Source organism: Phalaenopsis equestris, unplaced genomic scaffold (assembly GCF_001263595.1).
Source record: "Phalaenopsis equestris unplaced genomic scaffold, ASM126359v1 Scaffold000053, whole genome shotgun sequence".
Lineage (NCBI taxonomy): Eukaryota > Viridiplantae > Streptophyta > Magnoliopsida > Asparagales > Orchidaceae > Phalaenopsis > Phalaenopsis equestris.
The window spans coordinates 18,392-35,460 of NW_018164495.1; the positions used below are offsets into that span (position 1 = coordinate 18,392).

Genomic DNA, 17,069 nt, shown 5'->3' on the forward strand with positions numbered 1-17,069 from the left:
ATTTACAAAGAACATCTCAATGTGGATGGATCTATATAAGCAAAAGTGATAAGAATATGTTTGATGCTAAGTAGTGAGACATAAACATCTCCAATTACCTAGAACACCGTCTATAACTTCAAAGTACAACACAAAAGTATGCAGCTTGCTAGGAACCATAGTGAAGCTAAATGTTTTTGTATTGTAGAGAGAAAACAATGATAAGAATTTTTTATTGAACCTGAACTAAGTGATGGAAATACCAAAATAAGAGGAGTTGAATGAAAAGCAAAAGGAAGATCAAAGTCACCACTCGAGGGTGATGCATGGCCAAGCCGAACTATGAGCGTGTGAGTAGAGTGATTAGTCATATATAAAGTCAATATTATCAAAAACACCTATGATAGAGGTAGTGAGAAGTGTCTATAATGACGATTCTCTTGCATATAAGAACAATAAACCACAAACTTCTTTCAATTATATAACTAGAGCCATTGACTGTAATTTTTATCAACTCAAATATTATTATTGAAAATTACTTCCATCAGTATATAACAAGCAAAATTTTAAAATGTTCGCCCAATTATTTTAATAAAAAATTTTGTAGTAGCATGTGAATCTATAATAATGTTCGTTGATATATTGTTCCAACTTTAATTATCTGAAATAAAAATTGAAAGGTTAATTTAAGCTATTTCTGGAAAAAAAAAATCACATTTTTCCCTAGGTTTGATCTTCTATCCCTTTATATTGCATGCCTATAAATTATTTTTGTTGCTTTGAGAAGCTTAAACACAAAAAATGAAAATAATAATAAACAATAGAAATTTTATACTATTTATTGATTTCTCGGGCTTGAATTTTTTATTTCACGTTTACCTCACTTTCTTATATGTTGGTTAGCGATAATCCTCAACTATTATTTAAATAAAGTACTAATTTGAACTCAATTAGGAAAATAATAAGAGATTATATATGAACATGTACATGTCGATTACTAACAACATAAAAATAAATATAAAGATAACTGTACATATATTTCTCATCACACAATCTTAATTACAGATATTCAACACACATTGACCAGTACAAGCAACTATTCATAATAGTATGTGGACACATACATATAAGATACACGTACATATAAGATACAAGTCAAGCAAAAGACCAGGTGATTTGATAGTCGCCAACATCATCTCCAGACATTCCCAATGCATCCCAAACGGCTGGAGAAGCATCAACAATATTATTGTGGCATGGCGGCTGAAAATCATGATCAGCATCACAACCATATACAGAGTCGCATTCATCCACAACTTTAGCCAACACTGACTTTCCGTTCGCATTAATCTTAATTGTCTTCAAGCATCGGCTACCATGATCATACCACCCAGTGGAAAGTGCCACCACCTTCTCATTATCACTGTGATACTTGCCATCACACTCCGATGGGCCGCCACCATCTCCACCTTTGGCGAAGCTATTGATCGTCATAGTGGCGCGTGTTTCATAAGAGATTGGCGGTGAGCAGTAGTATTGAGGGTACTTTTCTCCCGCCTTGCAACATTCTGAGTCATGTTCTGTGTTGCAGTGGCTAGCTTTGCCATGCAGGAAGCCGCTTGGGCTACATTGGTCGAGAATTGGGGTGATACTTTTCTCCCGCCTTGCAACATTCTGAGTCATGCTCTGTGTTGCAGTGGCTAGCTTTGCCATGCAGAAAGCCGCTTGGGCTTCATTGGTCGAGAATTGGGGTGGAGTGTAGCGCACAGCAAAACCGAGATTAAAGTTTGCTACGACTAATAGGACGACTACGACAAATATAATCCTCGAAGGTCTATTCATTTTTTGTTAAGAGTTTAAGAAGAGAGATGTGAAGTGTGTGTTTTTCTTCTAATGGTTATTCTATGGGTATTTATAAGTGTGTTATAAGTGTTGGAAATTAAACGTTAGGGAAGTATGCGTATGGTGGCTGTGAATTTCTGCAACTTCTATGTATAGAATATGTTTGGTTCATTATAATGAAGTGATGTGTTATAGCTTTAAATAATATCGCAATTAAGAAATTAGAAATCAATACACAAAATGCACGGCACGGATGCACTTAGCTCATTTAGTTCTCATAAAATTTTACATTTTGCTATCGTGATTACGACTGTAGATCAAAAGTTGAAAAAGAGTCCATTTCAATTCGGTTTGGATATGATGGGAGCGCAAAGCATACTCTTTCTACGTATTTATAAATCTATTGAAATTTTAATTTTTTATATTTACCCACTTAGAGACAAAGGACCCGTTTGGCACCATAGAAGGCATGTGGGGCGTTTTCAAAATGTCGATATTGGGGTTTGTTTTCTCCATCTTCGCAGCATTGTGGGATAACCTGATTTCCTTTTGTATTAAACGTTGCCCGCAGGTTTGACCCTGCATCCCGCGTTCGGAGAAAATTGTTCACAACTTTGTCCTCCTCGCGGTCACACGTCCCGTGTTATTTGCGGTATTATTCGCGCCTTTTGCCAGCCATTGATTCTTGTGTTATTCGCAGTAGTATTCAAGTGTTGTTGTGGTGTTATTCGCGGTATTATTCGTGTCTTTTGACAGTTGTTGATTCGTGGTGTTTTGCGGTGTTTTTTTGCAGTATTCAGGTGTTTTTTCGGTGTTATTTGCAGTATTATTCGCACCTTTTCCCAGTCGTTGATTCACGGAGTTTTGCAGTGATATTTGCAGTTGTATTCAGGTGTTATTCGTGGTATTATTCGCGCATTTTGCCAGCCATTAATTCCTGGTGTTTTGCAGTGTTATTTGCAGTAGTATTCACGTGTTACTGCGACGTTATTCACATGATTTTTTTGGTATTATTGGTGAGTTACACGGTGCTTCGAACCTTTTGTCCGAGCTAGTGTTATTATGTGACAATTTATTTAATGTTGTGTTAATTTATATATAATAACAATTAATTTTAAAATTATACATACATTATAGTTAATTTAAAATATATAAATGTTAAAGATAAAGTAAAATTAGATATCCTCTAATACTTAAATTATTTTAATTTACTATGCATAATTGTTTATATTGCTTTATACTTTATAAATATTAATTTACTATATATTATATTAAATAGTTATTTATTATTTATAAACTATATTTATAATTAGTGTTTTTTATATTTACAACGTTAAATTAAACAAAATTATAATTATACATAGTTAAATATAGTTTATACATTAAGTATTTCAACATAATACACTAATAGTTATAGATATATAGTTAAAAACTATTGTATATTTATTTGAAATTTATTTATTAAGTATTAACTAAATCATATAACATGTTTGTGTATTAATTTATTATAATGAATACATTGACCTAAAATTTATTATAATAATGTTAACTAAATATTATTATAAATATATTTAAATTATATCTCAAAATAAATAAATTTTAAGATATATTTATAGTATAAAATACACTTAATTTAAAATAATAAATATATAATTTTAATAATTTAGAATTTATAATTAATTAAACACATATTTACTATACAATAAAATTTAATAAATAATGTTACTACATTAATAATAATACTAATATTAAATAACTATTTAATATTAAATGTATAAATAAAATATAATAGTTATCCTATATTTGTATTTATAACTTTAATAAACTATTAAATTATAAAATGGATTAGAATTTTTATATAAATACTTTATGTGTTATTAATATTAAGTTTAAATTTGTACTATTATAACAAATATGGATTGCACTAAAAAATTAATAACAAATATTAGCAAATTTATTATAGTTATAACAGTTTTATCATAAACAACATTACTGCACCGGGACAGAATGATCATTTGTCTAGAAACAACTACAAATCAGTTGTTTTCAAATGGGCAAACTAAACAGTCATCCAACTTATTCATGACAGTTATTGATCAGCAGCTTATCTGGATCAACTGCTTATGAGCAGATTATCAATAATATACAGCTGCCCCCAAATAGACCCCAAGAGCCACAAGGTCTTAACTCATAAATTAATAAGTTCAAGTGATTACTCCCTATAGGTGAGCTAAAGCCCACAAGAGAAGGATAATACATGCTTACTCAGAAGTTCAAGTGGCTATTACTTGTAGGAGAGCTACCGACTTGAGGTAAAGAACAGTTTGAACTCAATTGTAAGCTTAAGCAACTACTTTTTGTGGATAAGTTGTGAACCCCAAAAGCAAGACAATTCAAACTTAGCGAAAGTAATTTTGCATTTCACCTATGTTATTATATATCATGGCTCTTAATTATGACAAATGACACACTTGTTATTTTCTTCATGCCTCTAGGGAGGCCTCATCTATCTATAAAAAGATGAGGGGTCTTGTGAGGTGGGGTGACTACTATAAGAAGAAAGAAAAATTTTGATCAAGAGAATTAAGAGGAGGAAGAAAATCAGTAAGGAGGGGAAGAAATGGAGATGCTTTAGAATTGAGGGAGAGGTCTTAGATCTTGTATTAAGAGAGACGGAGAGATCTAGAGAGACTTGGTGATTTCTCAATGTAATGAACCTGTAATTCTTTCGTAGTGATTTGTTTGTGATTCCCTCCGTGGATGTAGGTCTACGAACCGAACCACACAATCTTCTTGTGTTCTTTGTGGCATTGCGTATATGCAGAATTTCCTTTTCCTTTCTTCTTCTGTTTCCTGGTTTTGTTGTCTTCATCTCTTTCGGCATCCAAGAAACGCAGCAGGGAGGAAGAAGGATCGCAGGACTGCATTTGACTCTGGTTCATGCGAACACAGAGAGACGAATCGTGGAGGACTATTTCTTCAACAAGAACTGTGTCTTGTCTGCAGAGTTCGATCTTGTCTTCAACCAGAACCGCGTAGTTCAGTCTCATCTTCGGCACTTCAGACCGAACAAAGGGGAGACGACAGTCTTGTCCTTGGTTCTCCAGACCGAACAAGAAATTGTAGGCTGCAGGAGTTCGGACTTGGCTACGACAGCCGAACAAGAAAGAAATTCCTGGTGTTCTTGGATAATTTTTTTTTATTAAAGATCTTTCCTATCTAACTCAATCTGTAGGGGTTCCTTTTGAAACATTTTTCAGGTGCTCGGCGGGGTGAGTCTACAACAATTGGAGTCGTCTATGGGAATTCCACCCACGACAATGGGCTCTGCAAAATTTGACATCGAGAAATTCACGGGAAAGAACGACTTTGGCCTATGGAGAGTGAACATGAAAGCTCTGTTGGTGCAGCAAGGCGTTGTAGAAGCCTTGCAAGGCTTGGCGGGATTTCCGCGGCATTTCCGGCCGACATGACCGAGGAAAGAACGGGATTCTTGACAGGGCCCATAGCTTAATAATCCTGAGCCTTGGCGATAAGATTCTGAGGGAAGTTTTGAGGGAGACAATGGCTCAAGCACTTTGGTCCAAACTTGAGGTCCTCTATATGACAAAATCTTGGCAAACAGGCTCTTCTTGAAGCAGCGTTTATATTCTTTCAAAATGCACGATGACAAATCAGGCTCAGAGCATATCGACGAGTTCAACAAGATTATCGACGATCTCAAAAACATCGAGGTTAAGATGGATGACGAGGATAAGGCGCTGCTACTACTAACTGTACTACTAAATTCCATTTTTAAGAGCTACGAACATTTCAAAGATGTGATGCTCTATGGAAGGACACAAACAATCTCTCTGGAAGAGGTTCAATCGTTGGTCAGAGCCAAAGAATTCCAAAAGAAGCTCGAGACGAACAAAGAAATTAGCGAGGACAGTCTTACCATTAGAGGAAGATCAGATAAAAAGGGCTCAAGAAACAGTCAAAGCAGATCAATATCAAAGAAAGGAAAGAAGGGCAGAAGTCAGCGGTCGAAAGGATCTTACAAGTGTTTTCAGTGTCATAAGGAAGGTCACTTCCGAAAAAACTGTCCGGAGAGGAAGAAGAAATTTCAAGAAAAACCTAAAGATCCTGGAGAAGCAAGCATTGCCTCAGATGGTTATGATTCAGCTGAAGCACTGGTGATCACCGAATCAGAATCCAGTAAGGAGAGGATTCTCGACTCGGGGTGCTCTTTCCACATGTGTCCTCACAAGGACTGGTTCGAGATGCTGCAACTGGCAAATGGTGGGTCTGTACTACTAGGAGATAACAAGACTTGCAGGGTGGTCGACAGTGGAATAATCAGAATTAAGATGTTCGATGGAGCCGAACGAATAATGCAACATCTCAGCTACGTTCCCGAACTCAAAAGAAATCTGATCTCTTTAGGTACGCTGGAGTCAAGCGGATACTCGTTCAAGGCAGAAAGTGGTTGCATCAAAGTAGTCAAAAGCTCCCTCATCTTCATGAAAGGAGTCAGGAAGAATGGGCTTCACTCCCTAATTGGACGAACTGTAATTAGCAGCCTCTCTAACGCAGTACGATCAAAACCCGACAAGACTAAACTATGACACATGAGACTGGGGCACATAAGTGAAAGAGGCTTGCAAGAACTGTCTAGACAAAACCTGTTATGTGGAGATCAAGTCAGTAAACTGGAGTTTTGCGAACAATGTGTGTTGGGAAAGGCCACCAGAGTGAAGTTCTCTACCGGAACTCACACATCAAAGAAACCACTTGATTATGTACACAGTGATCTATGGGGCCCAGCCAGAACTCAAACTCATGGAGGAGGGAGGTACTTCATGTCCATCATAGATGACTACACCAGGAAGGTATGAGGGGTCTTTATCCTTAAAACCAAAAATGAAGCTTTTTAATGATTCAGGGACTGGTTAACTCTCACTGAAAACAAGATGGAAGCAAAACTGAAGCACTTGAGAACTGACAATGGCCTGGAGTACTGTTCAGAACAGTTCGATGAGTTGTAGGAAGAATGGCATTACGAGGCACAAGACAGTCCGTAACACTCCTCAACAGAATGACTTGGCTTAAATGATGAATATAACTCTCTTAGAGAGAGTGAGGTGCATGCTCTCAAAATGCCAGCCTACCCAAATCTTTCTGGGGTGAAGTTGTGTCAACCGCTTGCTATCTTATCAATAGATGTCCATCAACATCTATTGGAATGAAAACTCCTTTGCAGATGTGGTACGGGAAACCAGGTAACTATGAAAATCTCAACATTTTTGGATGTATTGCATATGCTCATGCTAGACAGGATAAGCTGGAAGCAAGAGCTTTGAAGTGCATTTTCATCGACCCCACTTGGAACTAAAGGTTACAAACTGTGGTGTTTAGATCAACAGAAATGCATCATCAGTAGAGATGTGGTATTCGACGAGTCCAAAATGGCAAACATGCAAAGCTACGTTACCAAGAACAATGCTACTAAGAAGGATACTCCAATTGAGGTGGAGCTGCAACATCAACAAATCTTGATGGATCAAGGGACTGTTGCAAACAATCAAGATGAAGCGGCAGAAGTTCAACAAGAAATTGAATCTGAAAGCAGATCAAATGACTACAGTTTGGTGAGAGATAGGCAGAGGAGAACCATCAGACCGCTAGAGAGATGTGGTCATGCAGATTTGATCTCCTATGCATTGAGCGTCGCAGAAGAGATAGAAGAAGTAGAACCGAATAACATAAGAAAGCTCTAAAGAGCAAGGAAAGACATAAGTGGGTAGATGTTATGAATGAAGAGATAGCTTCTCTGATGAAGAACAAGACTTGGGAACTTGTAGACCGACCAAAGAACCAACGCATCGTTGGTTGTAAGTGGAACTTCAAGAAGAAGGAAGACATCCTAGGCATCAAGGAGGTCAGGTATAAAGCAAGACTTGTAGCAAAGGGATTCACACAGGCAGAAGGAATTGACTTCAATGAAATCTTCTCGCCCGTGGTAAAGCACTGCTCGATAAGGATAGTTTTATCACTAGCAATTTAAATCAATTTGGAATTAGAGCAGCTAGATGTTAAAACTGCTTTCCTACATGGAGAGTTGGAAGAAACCATCTTCATGGATCAGCCAGAGGGGTATAACACACCTAAAACCAAGGATAAAGTTTGCTTGCCGAAGAAATCTTTGTACGGACTGAAACAAAGCCCAAGAGAATGGTATAAAAGATTTGATGAGTTTATGCTGAGGATTGGCATCATCAGAAGCAACTACGACAGTTGTGTCTATATAAAGAAGCAAGATGGTGATATAAGTACTTACTTACTCCTATACGTGGATGACATGTTAGTAGCTAGTAGAAGCAAGGAGGAAGTTTAGAAAATCAAGGATATGTTGAACTCAAAATTTGACATGAAGGACCTAGGACCTGCTACAAAGATCCTAGGGATAGAGATTACAAGAGACAGAAAGAAGGGCAGCTTATTCTTGTCTCAAAAGTTATACACTCAGGAAGTTCTAGCAAGGTTTAACATGCATGAGGCTAAGCATGTTACAACACCAATTGGTCAGCACTTTAGATTTTTAAATTCTCAAATGCCTGAGAATGAAGATGAGAAAAGATACATGAAGGGTGTCCCCTACGACAGTGGGGTTGGTAGCATCATGTATGGGATGGTTTGCAGCAGACCAGATTTTGCCTACGCCGTCAATATTGTAAGCAGGTTTATGGCAAATCCAGGACAGGCTCACTGGAAAGCTCTAAAATGGATCTTGTGATACTTAAGAGGTACCACTGATTTGAGGCTGCTCTTTAAAAGGCAGGAGGGCAATGATGAAAAGATAGTCAGCTACGTGGACTCTGATTATGCGGGAAGCATTGACACCAGGAATTCACTAACTGAATTTATCTCCATTGTCTTCGGTACTGCAGTTAGTTGAAAGTCCAACCTTCAATCTGTGGTGGCTCTCTCAACAACAGAGGCTAAATACATTGTTGTAACAGAAGCAATTACAGAGGATATATGGCTAAAGGACATTACTGAAGAACTTGGTATATGTCAAAAGCTTGTAACAGTGTTCGGTGATAACCGAAGCACAATTCACCTAACCAAGAACCAAGTCTTTAATGAAAGATCCAAGCATATAGATGTAAAGCTTCACTTTGTGAGGGATGTTGTAGCCAAGGGTTCTATAGTTGTGGAAAAGATACCCACTGAAGAAAATCCCGCTGACATGTTATTACCGACAGCTAAGTTCAGATACTTTCTAGACTTAGTAAACTTCACTGGGGTCTAAGGGCCCCATCGAAGCTAATTGGAGGGAATCTCTAGAGCATAGTAATTAAGAGTCAAGGTGGAGAATTGTTATATATCATGGCTCTTAATTTTGACAAATGACACACTTGTTATTTTCTCCATGCCTCTTGGGAGGCCTCATCTATCTATAAATAGATGAGGGGTCTTGTGAGGTGGGGTGACTACTATAAGGAGAAAGAAAAATTCTGATCAAGAGGATTAAGAGGAGGAAGAAAATCAGTAAGGAGAGGAAGAAGTGGAGATGCTTTAGAATTGAGGGAGAGGTCTTAGATCTTGTATCAAGAGAGAGGGAGATATCTAGAGAGACATAGTGATTTCTCAATGTAATGAGCCTGTAATTCTTCTTTTGTCTTAGTGAATTTTGTAGTGATTCCCTCCGTGGATGTAAGTCTACGATCCGAACCACGTAATCTTCTTGTGTTCTTTGTGGCATTGTGTTTCTGCAAAATTTCTTTTTTCCTTTCTTTTTTTGTTTCCTGGTTTTGCTGTCTTCATCTCTTTCGGCATCCAAGAAAGGCATCGACATCCAAGAAATGCAGCAGGGAGGAAGAAGGATCGCAGGACTCCATTCGACTCTGGTTCGCGCGAACACAGAGAGACGAATCGTGGAGGACTATTTTCTGCCTGAGAAGAAGGTGGTTGTTCGGTCTCGTCTGCAGAGTTCGATCTCGTCATTGACAAGAACCGCGGAGTTCGGTCTCATCTTCGGCACTCCAGACCGAACAAAGGGGAGACGACAGTCTTGTCCTTGGTTCTCCAAACCAAACAAGAAATTGTAGGCTGCAGGAGTTTAGACTCGGCTACGGCAGCCGAACAAGAAAGAAATTCCTAGTGTTCTTAGATAATTTTTTTTTTATTAAAGATCTTTCCCATCTAACTCAATCCGTAGAGGTTCCTTTTGAAACATTTTTCAGGTGCTCGGCGGGGCGAGTCTACAACAGCCTATTTCTCATATTAAGCACAAACTTTTGCATAATAAGCACAAACTTTTGAATTTATATTAAGCACAAACTTTTCTGCCATCGAAGATAAGTCAAACCTCATGTGATGGCTATCTGTTCTGGAATCATCTCATTGTTTACCTTCCAAGAAGGACAAAGACCTTTTAGGAGGCAGCATGCATCATATATCGTGTCTTCAATAAATAAAATCATCATGTTGGCCCAAAAATACTGAAAAATATCAAAATATTCATTCTCCTATTCTTTTTGTTGTCGCATGTAAAAAATATAAGAGAATCAGAGAATTATATAGACACCAATTATATGGGTTCTGGAACCATGTCCAAGGTATCAATCCAGACCTTCTCCTCAGAAATCTTAGTCACATCAACTTTAACCAACTGCAATGGAGGGTACATAAATAATATCAAGATGTCGACATGAAATGATTTAGGAAAATTTAAACCCATAGAGAATAAGAAAGATTAGTTAGAAAGATGAACACCAAGTTCTGAAAATTCTATTTTGTTTGCAAGAATGGGTGATTTTCGGTTAAATCAAATTTGAATGACCAAATAACAATCGTTTGCAAAGAACATCTCAATGGCGATGGATCTATATAACCTAAAGTAATAAAAATATGTTTAATGTCAAGTAATGAGACATAAATATCTCTAATTACCTAGAACACCGTCTATAACTTCAAATTACAACACAAAAGTGTGCAGCTTGCTAGGAACCATAGTGAAGCTAAATGTTGTTGTAGTGTAGAGACGAAGCAATGATAAGAATAGTTGACTGAACAAGAACTAAGCGATGGAGACACCAAAATAAGAGAAGTAGAATGAACAGCACAAGATAGATCAAAGTCATCGCTCGAGGGTGATGTCATAGTCAAGCCAAACTAAGAGCTTGAAAACAGAGTGAGTAGCATCATAATTAGTGTCAATATTGTCAAAAACATCCATGACAGAGCTAGTGAGAAGTGTCTTTAATGATGATCCTCTTGCATATAAGAGCAATAAACTACGAACTTCTTTCAATTATATAACTAGTGTCATTGACTGTAATTTTTATCAACTCAAATATTATTATTGAGAGTTACTTCTATCAGTATATAACAATAAGACAAAATTTTAAAATGTTCGCCCAATAAATTTAATAAAAAATTTTGTAGTAGTATTAATTCATAAAAACCTTTGGCATGTGAATCTATAATAGTATTTGTTGATGTATTGTTCCAATTTTAATTATCCGAAATAAAAATTGAAAGGTTAATTTAAGCTATTCCTTGAAAAAAAAAATCACATTTTTATCTTGCATGCCTATAAATTGTTTTTGTTGCTTTGAGAAGCTTATACAGAAAAAGTGAAAATAATAATAAACAATAAAGATTTTATACTATTTAATGATTTCTCGGGCTTGAATTTTTTATTGCACGTTTACCTCAATTTCTTACATGGTGGTTAGCCATAATCCTCAACTATTATTTAAATAAAGCACTAATTTGAACTCAATTAAGAAAATAATAAGAGATTATATATGAACATGTATGTGACGATTACTGAAAACATGAAAATAAATATAAAGATAATTGTACATATATTTCTGATCACACAATTTTATTTACAGAGATTCAACACATATTGATCAATACAAGCAACTATTCATAATAGTATGTAGACACGTACATATAAGATACAAGTCAAGCAAAAGACCAGTTGATTTGGTAGTCGCCAACATCATCTCCAGACATTCCCAATGCATCCCAAACGGCTGGAGAAGCATCAACAATATTATTGTGACATGGTGGCTGAAAATCATGATCAGCATCACAACCCTTTACAGAGTCGCATTCATCCACAACTTTAGCCAACACCGACTTTCCGTTCACATTGATCTTAATTGTCTTCAAGAATTGGCTACCATGATCATACCACCTGGTAGAAAGCGCCACCACCTTCTCATCATCATTGTGATACTTGCCATCGCATTTCGATGGGCCTCCACCATCTCCACCTTTGGCGAAGCTATTGATCGTCATAGTGGCGTGTGTTTCATAAGAGATTGGTGGTGAGCAGTAGTATTGGGGGTACTTTTCTCCCGTCTTGCAACATTCTGAGTCATGCTCTGTGTTACAGTGGCTAGCTTTGCCATGCAGAAAGCCGCTTGGGCTACATTGGTCGAGAGCTACATTGGTCGAGAATTGGGGTATAGGACGACTACGACAAATATAGTCCTCGAAGAACTATTCATTTTTCGTTAAGAGTTTAAGAATAGAGATGTGAACTGTGTGTTTTTCTTCTAATGGTTATTCTATGGGTATTTGTCAGTGTGTTATAAGTGTTGGAAATTAAACGTTAGGGAAGTATGCGTATGGTGGCTGTGAATTTCTGCAACTTCTATGTATAGAATATGTTTGGTTCATTATAATGAAGTGATGTGTTATAGCTTTAAATAATATCGCAATTAAGAAATTAGAAATCAATACACAAAATGCACGGCACGGATGCATATAGCTCATTTAGTTCTTATAAAATCTTACATTTTGCTATCGTCATTACGACTGTAATTGAAAAGTTGAAAAAGAGGTTTGAATCCATTTCAATTCGGTTTGGATATGATGGGAGCACAAACTATACAATTACTACGTATTTTATATCTATCTAATTTTTATTTTTTTTTATATTTATAAAATTTAAACCTTTCATATCACATAAATGATATTATTATAGCTAATTTCTAAAAGGTAACATATACCTTCTTAAAATTATATAAATAAAATGTTAAAGATGCTTCTAGTCTAAACGAATCAAATTGGTTTCGCTAGTTTTTTTTTTCTCTATTAAATCATAGAACTCATAACTAATCTAGTTACGTGCATAAAAAATGACAAAAAATTTACTAGATAACACTATTCCCTAACAGAAGAAGCATTCCGATTAGGGCTCATTGGATAAACTTGTTTTGGAAATGGGGAAGGCTATCGATTCCACTTTTCTAATCGTTGTCTTGCCCCAAATCAATTTGTTAATTTACTCATTTTTTCTTTGATATTACCCCTTCCCTCCTCTCCCTTCCTTTGGCTTCGTAGCAGGCATTTGGTGTTAAGGCACATTCACGATCCTCTTCTTTTCTCCCCTGTATCCTTTGCCGCCTCTGTATGTATGTATCTCTAAAACCATTATCTCCTTTCATGTTTTTTGCTTTGTGGTTGTGGTTTGTTGCTTTTTTGTTTTACTGATGTGATTGTACCTTAGGGCTTCTTGGTTTTCATCTACTATGTTGGTTTGGTGCTTCTCATTTCACATAAGTGAATGCATCATTGCTCATTGGGGCTTCTCAGTTGTCTTATGGAGTGGTGGGTTTGTGCTTCTCTTTTTACCTATGTGATTGTGTCATGCCCATTGGGGCTTCTCGTTTGTCCTGTGTGGTGGCCGTCAAAATATTTAAAACGACCACATTAACAAAGAGGTGCATGAGATACATGCAAGAAAAATTCACAACACATATATGTATTTCCCTGTTGCATCATGGACATCATCTATGAGTTTCTCTCGCCATGTTAAGAAAAATGTGCACAAGTTTTCTTGTTGTGGAGGACACAATTGCAAAATGAGTGACATTTCTAGTATCACAAATGAGACTCCCGGGGGCAATAATATAAAGTTGAACCACTCAACTATGTGACTAAGCAAGAAAATCTTTTGGCAATAGTTATAAATAAAATAACGTAAAAAATAACTAATAAGGTGATAAATGCCAAAATCAAATACCATCCTTCCTTTAATTAACTTTTGATGGTTACATACATTACAACAAAAACAAGAGCAAAGGAGAAATAACAGCACAAATTACAAAGATAACTAGAGATGAAAAAGGTGAAGACATTGGTTCTTCACATCACCCAAATTAATCTTCCAAGATTGAAGAAGCTGCTACAAAGCCTATCACCCATTACACAAAAGCTGTCTAGATTGGGCAAACTCTATTAGAGAATGACTAATCTTGTCTCTATTTTCTCAAGTTGCCTCTGGGTTTCATGGGAGATCTCCCGGGACATTGCCAACCTCACCTCCAAATCCCCAATGCATTTCTTAGCTTCTTACAATTTTGCTAGTCACGACTAACTCTTTACTCAAATCGCTTATCAAATTGTAGGAAACAGTAGCTCATCTGACCAAGGTGTCTCCCATCATCTTAGTCATCACATGCAACTCGTTGACAGATGTAGACATCTAGCTCACTATCATCTTAACTAAAGGGTCAACCATATGGGGCAAGTCCCCGAAAGTAGTGTCGATCACTTCTAGATGGCCTCTCCTTGGTAACATATGAGGCACTATATCTACATACATCATAGTAGCCACATAACTGGCATATCGTTGCTTAGGATAACGAGCTTCTTTGTCAGTATGCATCTCTGCAAGTAGCACGTGATCATATTTAACAAGAAGAAATGTAAAAAATATATCAAAATGTGCTATGTTACCTTCAAGAAGGCAAATTGAAGCCAATTTGTTCTATCTGAGCCTCCCTTCTTGAACCTGTTCCACAAGACTCTCTCCCACAGCCACAAAGGGATCATCAAGGGGAGCCACAAGACCATGACAATAATCTATAGGTTTGCATAAAATCACCTAGAGCATTCATATAAAATTTATTAACCCCCCGAGTAAAAATTTATATGACTCTACGACAATAAGAGATTGCATTCTTACCACATGAACTGGGTTTATGGAGCGTCATAAAGTTAGACCCAGTCAGCCTGCTCAAGACCTTAACAGATGAGCCACTGAGCGATTCAAATCAATGATGATAAATCATGATGGAGAAGGATTAGATGAGGTTATGGCCATCGCAGCATCGTGATTGACTTTTTTTGTGCCATTCAAAATATGATCCGAGATGGGAGTATCGTATGTAAGACATATTAATGATGCTCTTTCCTCGGCAACAACTCAACCTTCTCTCGCTCTGATCCTCTTCTTTGAATCTTGATCTTCCTTAGAGTGATCTTCTTTTCTCCTCTTTCAATAAAGAGCAGCTTTCATTTTTTCCTCCAGGATCCTCAGATTTTCAATTAAATATCGTTCATCACGAAGGATAAAAGAAAGTTTTTCAAATGAACAATAAACAAGAAATAATTTTTTCGATGACAAAGAGCACAATGTCTCTCACCACATCCATGCAATAGTTTTATAGCAAACAGAAAGTTAACTCATGAAAAGATTTCAAAATTGCCAATAATATTGTTGCCCTTAATGCATGTTACTCTTTCTTTGAGATCATAATGGTATATCCAATAAACAACTCATATTCATATGTGGATCTTATTCAAATCACCTGACAATTATTCCCTGACAGAAAGAAAATTACAATAGATGCACAACCTGATAACACCACAAATACATAAGAGTCCCGAACTTTACTTTTGATACATTATTTGTCCATCAAGAAACATAGAACTTCTACCAATTGTCAATCTCTCCTTATCATATTTCATCTTGCATGGAACAAATGTCTTTGCCATAAACTGCTCGAACATGCGAGAGGATAGATTTGCCCACTTGGACAAGGTCTTAATCCAGAAAATTGGTAAGTTCAAGAGACTACTCCTTTTAGGTGAGCTAAAGCTCACAGGCGAAGGATAATCCGTGTTTACTCAGAATTTCAAGCGACTACTCCCTATAGAATAGCTATGACCCAAGGTAATGAGAAGTGTTTGTAATGACTTTTTTTGTAGATAAGAGCAATAAACTTGACTGTATTTTTTGTTATTAAATAAAATATTTTATTGAAAGTTACTTATATCAATGTATGACAATAAGACAAATTTTTTAAATGTTTGACTAATAATTTTAATTATTAAATTTGTTGTATTTTTTTAAGTGTTTGTTGATATACTGTTCCAATTTTAATTATTCGAAATAAAAATTGAAAGGTTAACTTATGTTATTTAAAAAAAAATCAAATTTTCCCATAAAGTTGATCTTCTATTGCATTTATCTTGCATGCCTATAAATTGTTTTTGTTGCTTTGACAAGCTCATATACAAAAGGTGAAAATAATAATAATAAATGAAGATTTTATACTCTATTTATTTCTTGGGCTTGAATCTTTCATTGCATGTTTAGGGTTAGCCAAGATTCAAAACTATTTTTTAAATAAAGCACTAATTTGAACTCCATTAAAAAATAATAAGAGATTATAAATGAACATCTACGTTAATTATACATATATTTCACATCACGCAATCTTAGTTGTAGAGATTCAACATGACCGCGACTTTATATATGCTTAAAAATACAAGATAAATATGGACATAATAAATATTCAATAATTGTAAAGTCACACTTATCAATGCAAGCATATGTATCGCTCAAGTAATATATGGCTCTAATGAAGTCCTAGATATCGATCCCTTAGGGAGTGGTTTAGAACTGCGAACTAAGATTTTAGAAAAGCAATACTTTAATCACAACACTGAAGTTCAATTTGCTTATATGTCACTAATAGGCAATTTAAATAAATAGGTAAATTTAATAACTATTAAATAACTAATGATACTAAGGAGGGTCTAATTGTGATATTAAATATATAAGAAAGCATCATTCTCCTTGTCAAGAAATTATAGTGAATGAATAAAGTAAATTAGTTCAATTTATATTGTGTCAAATAGGAGCATACATATTCTTTACCCTTTGGTCCAGGCATAAAGAATATTGACTAATCCTACGCTTGTTTACTGTATCTGCGGTTAGGCTGGCAGGATACCGTCTCTCACTTCGGAGCTCTCACGTTCCCCTCACCTGAGGGCTAATATCTACACTTCAGCACCCAAACGATAGGACCGAATTGGGGATTTTAGTTTGTCACTCTAAAATCTCCAATTTTACGCCCGATAATATTATTTCCCTATTTATTTCAACCTAACTTCCAAGGGTTTTGACCTCCCTGAATCTAATATTCTAACAAAATAAAAAAAAA

The 17,069-nt window shown here is 36.0% G+C and overlaps 1 protein-coding gene across 1 annotated transcript; it reads right to left on the minus strand.

Annotated features, from left to right (window-relative positions):
* Positions 1 to 1,134: 1,134 nt before the first annotated feature.
* On the minus strand, positions 1,135 to 14,500 carry LOC110019159. The gene is made up of 3 exons (XM_020716740.1): positions 14,351 to 14,500; positions 11,795 to 12,327; positions 1,135 to 1,615 (listed from the first exon to the last, which is right to left on the minus strand). The coding sequence occupies exons 1-3, from the start codon at positions 14,498 to 14,500 to the stop codon at positions 1,135 to 1,137; spliced, it is 1,164 nt and encodes a 387-aa protein (XP_020572399.1).
* Between the last annotated feature and the right edge of the window lie 2,569 nt (positions 14,501 to 17,069).

Excerpts from the sequence above, each read along its gene's own strand:
- LOC110019159 (XM_020716740.1), bottom strand. The coding sequence starts at position 14,500 with ATGCATACTGACAAAGAAGCTCGTTATCCTAAGCAACGATATGCCAGT. Across the intron at positions 12,328-14,350 it reads TCGGGGACTTGCCCCATATG|TTCTTCGAGGACTATATTTG; the intron begins GTTGACCCTTTA and ends AAAAATGAATAG. Across the intron at positions 1,616-11,794 it reads GACTACCAAATCAACTGGTC|CGACCAATGTAGCCCAAGCG; the intron begins TTTTGCTTGACT and ends CACCCCAATTCT.